Below are 11,377 nucleotides of genomic sequence, written 5' to 3'. Positions count from 1 at the left end.
TTCCAAAGCCACTCATATAATGCAGAAACACTCAAGCAAGCAAAACACGCGCAACGCGTGCAGGTATTTGTACTGATGCAGAATAGTACAACCTAGCACATTTCACACAGGCTGCTAGATTCACTTTCGCCAAAAAGTCGTGTATGCCTAAAATTAAAAATAAATTATGTTTATAGTGAATGCCCCTATAAACGGTCTTATTTTTATGATTTAGTTTTAATCCAAATGATGCATGTGCTAAGTGAGTGAACATCAAAGACAGAATTGCGCTCTCTCTCTCTCTCTCTCCCTACCGTTAAGTAACTTGTGCATTGTTTTACTTACTTGTTTTTGACGTATCCGACTGAACTACAAACTTTCCAGTGATGTCTGTGAGAAAGATATATTCACTCGACAAGCTCGCACATCTGCACCGCCGCGCGCTCAATCCACTCAGCGCACTTTGTTGATCAGCTCGCACACATCAGCTATACAGGCATTAATGCTGAATGTTTAACATTATATTCATTGCATACATATACTTCGTAGACATCCTTCTAATAACGCCATTCTGCTGTCTGTTGTTCTGTTGTTGGTGTTTCTTTGTCTGAATATGGCACTTAACACATGCTGTGTGGTATCGGCGTTTGGTATCGGGGCATTTTAACGAATACGAGTACAGGAGCACAGTATCGGGCCCGATACCAGTATCGGTATCAGTGCATCCCTATTAAAAATTAACCAGGCTATTCCAAGCTCTATCATTGCAGTCAGCGGGTGTTGCAGTTGAACAGTCCACAAATTGTCAAATAAAGCGCGTGGGGGGTGAATAAAGGTCTTCTGTAGTGAATCCATGCGTTTTTGTAAGAAAAATATCCATATTTCAAACGTAATAAACACTTTTCTCTCACTTCCGTTATCTGTCAAGATAATCTGTCCGTTATCTTAAATGATACTATTTGTTCTTCAGGGCATATTCGAGTTTAGAGATTGTCTAGCGATGTGTGAAAATTTGCGACGTTTGAAAGCCAGGTGCTGCTCACCCATTTAAACTACAGATTGTCATCAAATTTCATCCTCATTTGCTAGTCTTACACACATGATGTTTCTGTAACCCACCTGCAAAGTGTTGTGATGTCATATCTTGAAATTCCTATTTACAGTTCCTTTAAGTGCTTATAGGGAAAAAAGAAAAATGATAGCTTGGACTTTTTGGAGTTTTTGTCTCCATTAAACTATCAGTTCACCAAGAAATAGAAATATTTTCATTTACTCGCTTTCATTTGGTTTCAACCCTGTATTATTTTCCTCCTTTTTTCTTGAGAATACACAGACATTATATATTTGAGAGCTACAGTGAAGCTTGAGAGCTGCGGCTATCATATTGCTTCAGAAGACATGGTATATAGACTAATGACCAGATTTTCCCTAGAGAAGTAGAATTATTTGCACACATGCCTTTCATATGAACATACGGTGCAGCTATTTTGCAATCTTTGGGTGATTCTACAAAATAGGTGCTATTTGTTATTTATATATATATATACATATATATATATATGGGGCTGAGAGCCACTTGTTTTTGCTTGCTACAGTAGCAAATGCATAATTACATATATACAATGCATATTTGTATAAATATGTGTAAATAAAACCTTTAAACTTTCAATTCATTCTTTCAGTTTTACTTCACATAATGCATTTTTAAAAACACTCAAAGTTGTATCCTTAGGTTGTGCATCTACTGTACCTAATAATAATAATAATTTATAAAAACTTTGTGATAGAGACATCATAATTCTTCATCCAAAAAGTGGAAATTTCACTATGAAAATCATCTTATTAAACAGGAAAATGTCCCTATTTCATAGTGCATGTTAAGTGTTTTATTCATGTAAATATGATTGTCCAGCAAGTTGTAAAAAGCTCTGCTTAAAGTTGTCGACACATTTAAAAAATATTTACAGACTTTGGCAACTTTATTTGCCCGCTAGGCTTCAGTGGGCTTAGTTGCATCTGAAATGGCTGGAAGCCGAGAGTTGAAGAAGGATAGAACAGCTTTAATGTGTGTCTCTATGTTTCAGTATCTCAGTAATGAGTCCTTTCTTCACTATGTTAAATTATCACAGCTAAATAGCTCTCGTTCACTTTAGATATGATGTGATTATGGAGATGGTGATTACATCATGTTAGACATTAGTGTGCGTCTCTTCATGGATTGGCTTGAAGGAACATTCTCTATAGCTGTCACAGCATGATGTCTTCAGGCAACCAAACATGTTAATGTGAGGAGAATCAGCTGGGCCACACATGGGTCAAGAGTTCTGTCCTATCAGAGGCTACCGAGCAGGATATTCAGACATTCATCAGATATTCATTGATACTCCATATGCTTAAGAGTTTATTAGGTGGGGTTTCATTTAAAATGGCTGTTTTAGATGCAAAAACTGTGAGTTTGACATGTCCCTGTCAGTCCCTGTTAATATTTTATTTTAGTTAGTTTAGTTGGTAACTTTGAAGCTTATATGTGTAATGCATTATACAAGCATTTTAAATGCATTAATTATGCCTTGTAATGCACATTATAATGCATTGTATGATCTCATGAATAACTGCAACAACATTTATAATACATTATAACACATTTCTTTTGTTATTTCTATTGTTACACCTTTAAAATATTATATTTCATTAAAACACAGGACAAACAACTAGTTTCAGATGTAACAAGGAATCGGCAAATATTATAATGCATTTTAACTTTTGGTCACACTTTATTTTAAGGTCCAATTCTCTCTGTTAACTAACTTTTAACTACAACTTTTGCCTCAATATACTTATTATTTGCTGCTTATTAATAGTTAGTAAGGTAGTCGTTACGTTTAGGTATGGGGTAGGATGAAGGGCATTAATATGTGCTTTATGAGTACTAATAAACAGCCAATATGCTAGTAATATGCATGCTAATAAGCAACTTGTTAATAGTGAGAATTGGTCCATAAACTAAAGTGTTACCTAACTTTTTATTTTTTACAATTATTTATGAACAGATATACTGCATTATAATGCACATTATAACTACCTTTATAATGTATTATACATAAAGGCTATACATTTACTTAATTACAATTCAAGAAACAGGTAATGCATTCTGGAAAGTATTCTTCCACCCTGGTTTGCAAAGGATCATTTATTTGATGAAATGTATAAACTAAATACAAATATATCTTTCTATCATTATGCGTTTCTTTAGACCTATAAAACCTTTAAACTTCAAAGACTTTTTAAACTTTTTTTTTTTTAAATATCAATCAAGACTTTGTCAAGCATTCAAAATTTGTCTTGCTTTTCCAGTTAAAAATTAGTCATATGGATTTCTTTGAATTAAATTTTTTGTAATTCTACTTCCTTGCATTCTAATATATTCTAATCGCAATTCTGCATCCTGTTTACTACCTCACTTCAAACTCAGCTCCGATTTAGCAACTTAAGCATTCTCAATTCAGTTCAGAATTAGGAACAACCTTGCAGTGAATAAAAGTTTTGTGCACTCAATTTAGTGAATTCAAATAGAGAATAATTGCAATAGCTTCGTCCATTAAAGCTGTTTGCATAAAGATACTCCACAAACTTGGCTCAACTGCGATTCATTCAAATCACACCTCAGCTTTTGGAGCAAGAGAAGGTGGCACTGATTGGCCAGCATTACTGGCCTCTGGTGACAGCTATCAGAATGGTGCTACCTCATCTAGCTTTCATTAGCAAGTGAAAGACAAGCTCTGTGCCTGTGGTTATCGTGTTTCTCATGTCTCAGCTCTCTACTGCACGCCTCTGTGCTTCTGACCTCATGATACCCTTCCTCTCTCTGTCACACGGCTGTGAGTTGTCGCCTGTTGCGTGATCAGCTGTGCGGATCTGCTGTCCTGCTGCGTCTGTGCCTTCTCCTCTCCCTCTGGAGTCTCTTTCATCCCTCCAACACGCTCCAATACATAATATGATCTTGCACACAGCTCTGTCCTCAACTGTACACCATGTTCACCCTATTGATATTTGAGCCTTGTTATGCTGGTAGTGTATTTGTTGATATTACACACTGTGTGTGATTATGTGGAAGGGTTTTTGATGAATAAAATATTTGAGAAAGGACCTAAGAGTTGCACATACAAGGTTTGGACAAAGTTCACCCAAAAATGAAAATGCTAGCATTTACTCACCCTCAAGTTGTTCCAAAATGGCATTGATGATCAGTTTCTTTCTTCCGCTGAACACAAAAGAAGATATTTTGAAGAATTTGTGGTGTCGTCTGCTGCTCATCTTAGGAACCACACTCAGTCTTGGGTTTTGATGCCAGGAGATACACTTTATTACATCATCAATGAGAATAAAGCGGAGATGCTCTCTGCAGCGAAACATCTCCAGAATGATCATCTTGTCTTCTTTTTATACAGTTCTGACTTTAAGGCATGGGGTATATATTCCATACAGTTTTCCATACATAGAATGGTTCCGTTGTGCATACAATTCTCCCTAGAGAGAAGGCCCCCCCACTCTCTAGTCTTGTTATGGTGAAGAAAGAAAGCCCCCATTTATGTTTTTCCAGATGTTTCTAATCTTAGGGCCTGTCTACTTTAGCCACATAGGCATTTTCCACACAGGCATATGTGATTATAATGGAAGTATAACTGGATATTTAAATGGTTATATTCCTAATGATTACACTCGAACAATTCATATTTTAACCAATAAAAATCTACTACAAATGCTGGTAACCAAACAGTTGCTGATCGCTATTGAGTTCCATAGTAATGGAAGTCAGTGGCTACCAGCAACTGTTTGGTAACCAGTATTCTTCAAAATATTTATTGTGCTGAACACAAAGATATTTTGAAGAATTTTAGTAACTGAACAGTTGCTGGTTGCCATTGACTTCCCTAGTATTTTTTCTCTCTCCATACTATGGAAGTCAATGGCTACCATTGACTCTTTGGTTACCAACATTCTTCAGAATATTCAAGTTAATGATAGGAACGGTCAAAAACTAAGAGGGACTGTGTCCAAACAACACAGAACTACTGCTGCAAAAATGACAGCAACCTTAATATTCACCTTGAAGACCCTGTTTCAACAAAAACCAACCAGAGAGAACTTCAAGCATTCAAAAGCTGTAATTGCTAAAACTTGAATCACAGACACCAATGCTAAAATTAAAAAAAGATGGCGGCATGATATAAAACCTGGACAGTTGGAGCACCAAGATAAACTTCAGCATCTGCCCTAGCCAGACAAATCACCTGACCTGAATAATATCAAACCACTGGAGGCAGTTTTGGAGAGAAGAGTGAGAAGCTGATTCCCTCCTTTAGCATTTCTAAAGCAACTGGTAGATGTTTTTATAGACAACATTCGACTGGAGACTATTAAAAAGTTTTATGAATCTTTTCTAAGGTTGGAAGTTGTTTTAAGGGCAAAAATGGTGGTAAAACAACTTAATAAAGAAATATTGCCCATTTTGCAAGGTGTATACATTATTTTGCCCAACCCCTGCATTTAGGTTTTTTTTTTTTTAGACAAACAAATTTCCAATGTGTTTTATTTATTAATAAATGTATTTATCTGATCACAGTGACAAACGATTCTCTGCTTTGGGCTTCGGGGCAAGAATTCCACCTAATTATGAGGTAAAAGACCATATATATATATATATATATGTGTGTGTGTGTGTATGTTCATGCTATATATATATATATACTGTATGCATATTCATGTGTGGTCCTGTAAAAGAAATGTGCTTAAAAGTCTCAAAAGAAAAATGACATTAAAGTATATTTTAGTGCCTACATGCTTGTTAGTACATTCAACAGTACAGACTAAAGTCCACATGAGAAGAATGGACAGATACAGAGTGAATACAACCCCTTGTGAAAAAGAAGTATAATTTAGCATATGTTTAAAAAGAGTAAGTATTGCAGAAATAATACACTTTAAAAGAATATATGTTTGTATAAGTGCAAACTGAATATATTGTTTCCAGAGACTTAATTCCATGTTAACTGCGATTAAATAATAGTGTATTATAGTCTAAATTATATTAAGCGCTTTTGACCCACTTGAGTAGGACTTAAGTACATCAATATATGTAATTTCATAATTAATTCTATTGTCTTTGATTAAATTTGATTGATGTGTACTGGTGAATGTACTGACAAGCATTTATGGTAAACGAAAATATACTTTAATGCCATTTGTATTGAAACGTGTGTGTCATGCATTTAAATATATTTGCAACTGCACATTTGTAATAATGAAGTTGCAATTTAGTATATTTAAAATATATTTTCAAATGTAATATTGATTGACACTACAGTTAAAGTTATAATCAAGTACTTTACAAGTGCTATAGTATGTTAGTAAACACATCGAAATAAGTTAACTTTAAAGCATGGCAAGAGATTATTAAAACAAATGATTAAAAATGCACTTTAAAGTAAAACCATCATCATTTGACATTAATTATGTACTTGTGTTATTAAAGTTTAAAGTTAAAGTTATTAAAGTTATTAAAGCCTTGTACTTCATTAATATTATATTATTTACAAATATATATATATATATTACATTTACATTACATTACATTTAGTCATTTAGCAGACACTTTTCAATTTAATTCAAGTTTATTTGTATAGCGCTTTTCACGATACAAATCGTTGCAAAGCAACTTTAGAGAAAATTAGGTTTCTACAATATATTTAGTAGTAGCTTATCAAATTAATATTTAGTAGTCGCTTTTATCCAAAGCGACTTACAAATTAGGACAATAGAAGCAATCAAAACTAACAAAAGAGCAACAATATGTAAGTGCAAATGTCAAGTTTCGGTTAGCCTAACGCAGTACACGTAGCAAGGCATTTTTTTTTTGTGTATGTGTGTACACAGTACACACACACACACACACACACAAAGAAAAACAAGTAGATAGAATAGAAAAAATAGAAAGATAGTGGGGTTTTTTTAATAAAAAAGAAGATAAATAGATAAAGTAGAATTAAAATAGAATAGAAAGTGCTGCAGTTAGAGGGTCAAATAAAGATGGAACAGATTTATATATATATATATATATATATATACAGAAGAAAGGGCTATTCTCACATAATTAAAATAATAACAGCTTGAAAAGGCTTCCCTGAGTGTTGACAGTAATCTGTCACAGGATTTAATTTTATGGCCTGTTTGTTCAGGCAGATTGCACTGCACTAGTTATGAGCTCTATTATAAATACAATAATAATAATTATATTCAGAATGTCTTTGTCAACAAAAGAAAATCAATTGCAAAAAAATGTGTGCAACAAAATGTAACAGAGGGGGCCCACAGTGGTTGTTGCTTACAGTGGAATATCTGTATAGGGAGGATGCTATTTTGTTTTAGCATCATCATCATCATCTGGTCATTTCATGCATAGTGTTGCAGAAAGTATTTTTCCTAGAAACATTCAAATAAGCCTAACCAGCACTGCATGATTTATTGCCTTCATTTAAGAGCAGGATTTATGACCTTGAATTAGGTTTTTAACCAGAAAACAGGTGTGTAATGGCATGCTTAACAAGCTGAAGCCAGATAAACAAACCCTTACTGTGTGTTTTTCTTCTCCAAACTACAGGTGTCTCATGACTTTGCCATAAATTTCAACCCGGAGGATGATGAATGTGAAGGTAAGAGCGACACGCACTTTGCATGTTAGTGATCTCATGGGAGCTGAACAGAGACACTCTGCAATGTTTTTGAAGCTTTAGTCACAGTTATAGGAAAAGTTCACTCACAAATAAAAAGTCTGTCATCATTTACCCTCACTGATGTTTCAAACGTTATATGACTTTCTTTCCTCTGTGGAACACAAAAGGAGAAATGTTGAGGAATGGCCACTCTTTTCAAAAAAAGCAGTATCTTTGTGTGAGGAACAGATCAACAGCTTTCATTCAAAAAACTGGATTTAGCACTGTTATGAATAATTACAAAATCTTAGACTATTTTTCACACATATCATATTATACATATTATACATATTATATATACATATCATATCGCTTTTGTGTTTCACGGAAGAAGCGATGTCAGTAACGCTTCTACTTGAAGCCTTTATATATAATGCATTATAAAAAAATGTATGCAGTATTTTTGTAATGCACCTTATAATTAACTGTATGGAATATCAGTTGTAATACATTATAATACTTATCTATTCATTGTTACACCTTTAGAAAGTATAATGCGTAATGCACCTGACAATCAACCAGTTTCAGATGTAACAAGAAATCTGCAAATATTATTATGCATTTAATTCTGGTTACAGTTAACCAAAATAAGTGTGAAACGATATAATGCATTGCAACATACATTATGAATACCTTTATAATGCATTATACATAAAGGCTTCAAGTAAAGTCGTATGGTTTTGGAGCGGCATGAGGGTGAGTAAATAATGACTGAATTTTAATTTCTGGGTGAACAGTTCCTTTAACACTCAAAGAGAATGTGTGAAGACTGTGGCCAATCTTGGGGTTGCTTCAGTCCTTTCTGCAGAAGACAGAGAGCTCCAAGTCAGTCTCTTGATCCCAAAATCTGTTGCTTTTGCTGCCAATACTTCAGCACTGCTCTCAGAAGCCCGTCGAGACAGAGAGAGAAATACAAATAAGCCTCCAGAACAGAAGTTTTAGCCGTGTCCCCTCTCTCTCTGATCAGAGATCCAGGGGGTTGTGGAAGCCTACCAAAACTGCCTGCCCAAGATCCAGCTCTACGGTCCCACTAATGTGGCTCCCATCATCAACAGAATAGCTAAGCAGGCGGCTGGGAAGGAACCCATCAAAGATGCTTCTGTGAGTATCTTTAAAGTTTCCGTTTATGGCACAGCACTGAAAGGGAAATTCATTACAAATAAACACAGAGGAATTATGCAATCAGGTAATGGCGGAAACACGGCCACAAAAGCGCTGCTGGTGGATATTTGCATGGGGATATTCCTCAGTGGATTCTATGTTGTGGAAGATGCAGCTGACTATCATGATCTGGCATACTTCGCTGAGACTGTACAGTGTTTCTCCAACACTGTTATTCATATACTTTAAAATTTATTTTTACATCATGTGCCTGGATATGTGCCAGGTTATAACATACCTAAACATAACTACTACAACAACTACATTACTTACGATCAATAAGCATCAAATTAGGAGTTTTTATTACTCAAAAAAAAAAATGAATGAATGAATGAATGTTTGGAATTTAAAATAAATCATTTTCATTAAAAAAAAAATCCTATCATGTTATTAAGCAGCAGTTGTTTTAATCCTCACCCTATTAAAGTCATCAAGACTTTTCACTTCAGAGTGAATATATCTACAGTACATTCAAATGTGGACAGGGCTTAAATTGGAAACTAAATTATATATAATAAAATCATATTTGTCTTTTCAATGAAAGGAATTCATTTGATGTGATTTAATGTAAAATGCATGGTGACATGAATTTAGTATCTGGACTGCAGGTGAAATGTATATATATATATTTGCAAGTGTGAGATGTAAAGTCATAAATTCTAAAAAATAAATCAAGACTACAAAAAATAAAGTAGCAATTTTGATTGTGAATTATAGCATTGTGAAATATAAAGTTGCAATTTATGTGAAATAAAGTCACAGTTATCTTTTTATTTAATTTTCTCTGGGGAGGAAACAAGCTTTCATAAACAGTAATAATCTAGAAAATACATGCACACAATAGATAATTTAATATAATACAATATAAAAAAAACATCTTTTAGTTAAGCGCAGACATGTTGACATTTAGGTGCAGGTAAATAAAAGTATAGTAATGACCATCCATCTGAAATGTATGGAAGCCCGTTTCCGCCACTGAATAAAAAATAAAAAAAGGTAATTGCGACTTTTTTTTCACAGAATTGTGAGATATAAACTCGCAATTGCAATTTGTTATTTTCTTTTTAATAAAAAAATCTTTTTTTTTTATAAACTCGCAATTGCGAGAAAAAAATATATTTTTAAATATAAAATTAGTTAAAGTCCAATTTTGAGGGGGGAAAAAAGACTGATATGTTCTCAGAATTGTGAGAAAAAAAGTCAGAATTGCGAGTTTGTATCACGCAATTCTGAGAAAAAAAGTCAGAATTGTGAGATAAAAAGTCGCAATTATCTCTTTTATTTTTTACTCAGTGGCAGAAACGGGCATTTGCAAAAAAAAAAATATATATATATATTGTAATACTTTTTATGGCCTTAAAATTTGTAAATTACATTTAACATATTGTAAAAGGAGCCATGGATGCCTTGCATAAATGGCATCAGAATTGTGAGAAAAAAAGTCAGAATTGCGAGTTTGTATCACGCAATTCTGAGAAAAAAAGTCAGAATTGTGAGATAAAAAGTCGCAATTATCTCTTTTATTTTTTACTCAGTGGCAGAAACGGGCATTTGCAAAAAAAAAAATATATATATATATATTGTAATACTTTTTATGGCCTTAAAATTTGTAAATTACATTTAACATATTGTAAAAGGAGCCATGGATGCCTTGCATAAATGGCATGGTGAATGAAGCAGGCAGTGAAGCAAATCTCATATCAATCATATACTGTATATCATTGCAATATCAATCATATTCCAGTGGTGCATTTGGGCAGAAATGGCTCTTAGAGCTTCACAGTTTCTCCATAAGAGCTGTTTGTTCCCTCCACTGATGTACACAGCCAGAAAAAAAGAGAAGTGAGGATTAAACAAGTCAAGTGTAAATACTCTCAACAGCCTGCTGTTTGGCTCTCTACCAAACAATTCAAATTACAAACTGTACTTTTTCCTCATGCCTTTGTTTGAACACAATTTACCATGAATTTGGTTGATTTCCTCTTTTTCACTGTTGTTAATGTTTCCTCCCCCCTCACGGAGGCCAATAAAAGTGTGACTTTTGCAGGCTTCACCAGCTGCACTGGCAAAGTGTGTCCTAGCGGAGGTGCCTAAACAGGTAGTGGAGTACTTCAGTCACAAGGCCATACCGCCGATGAACCCAGTGCTGAATTCAACCTCCAGCTCCATCGCCAACACACCTGAATAACACTCAACCTGAGGTCCGGGCCAGCCCTGAACACCTCCACAGTACTGAAACAGATGAGAGCTGGAACTGGAACAACATACAGTATACACTGTCATCCTGACAAAATTTTGTTCATTCATAAGCTGTTCAAACATGACTGACGGTTTGGATCATGGTCTCCGATCTTGCCCTTGACACCATTACTGCTCTCCCAGCATGCAAACCGGAGTCATTTTCGCCTCTGCTTCGTGTAAGAGCAGACAATACATTGAATTCCCATCAGGACCAGGCCTTCTGATCC

General features: G+C 34.5%; 1 protein-coding gene across 1 annotated transcript in view; it reads left to right on the top strand.

The window, feature by feature from the left end:
* The window catches only part of cpne7 (copine VII), a 52,665-nt gene extending 41,568 nt beyond the window's left edge, over positions 1–11,097 (top strand). Inside the window, exons 12-15 of the mRNA XM_016235025.1 lie at positions 5,603–5,657; positions 7,637–7,688; positions 8,716–9,059; positions 10,957–11,097. Of these exons, the coding sequence (XP_016090511.1) occupies positions 5,603–5,657; positions 7,637–7,688; positions 8,716–9,059; positions 10,957–11,097 (592 nt within the window). The remainder of the gene's footprint in view (positions 1–5,602; positions 5,658–7,636; positions 7,689–8,715; positions 9,060–10,956) is intronic.
* The last annotated feature ends 280 nt before the right edge of the window (positions 11,098–11,377 follow it).

Source organism: Sinocyclocheilus grahami, unplaced genomic scaffold (genome assembly GCF_001515645.1).
Source record: "Sinocyclocheilus grahami isolate Dianchi unplaced genomic scaffold, SAMN03320097.WGS_v1.1 scaffold462.1, whole genome shotgun sequence".
NCBI lineage: Eukaryota > Metazoa > Chordata > Actinopteri > Cypriniformes > Cyprinidae > Sinocyclocheilus > Sinocyclocheilus grahami.
This window is presented reverse-complemented; position numbering and strand designations above follow the sequence as displayed.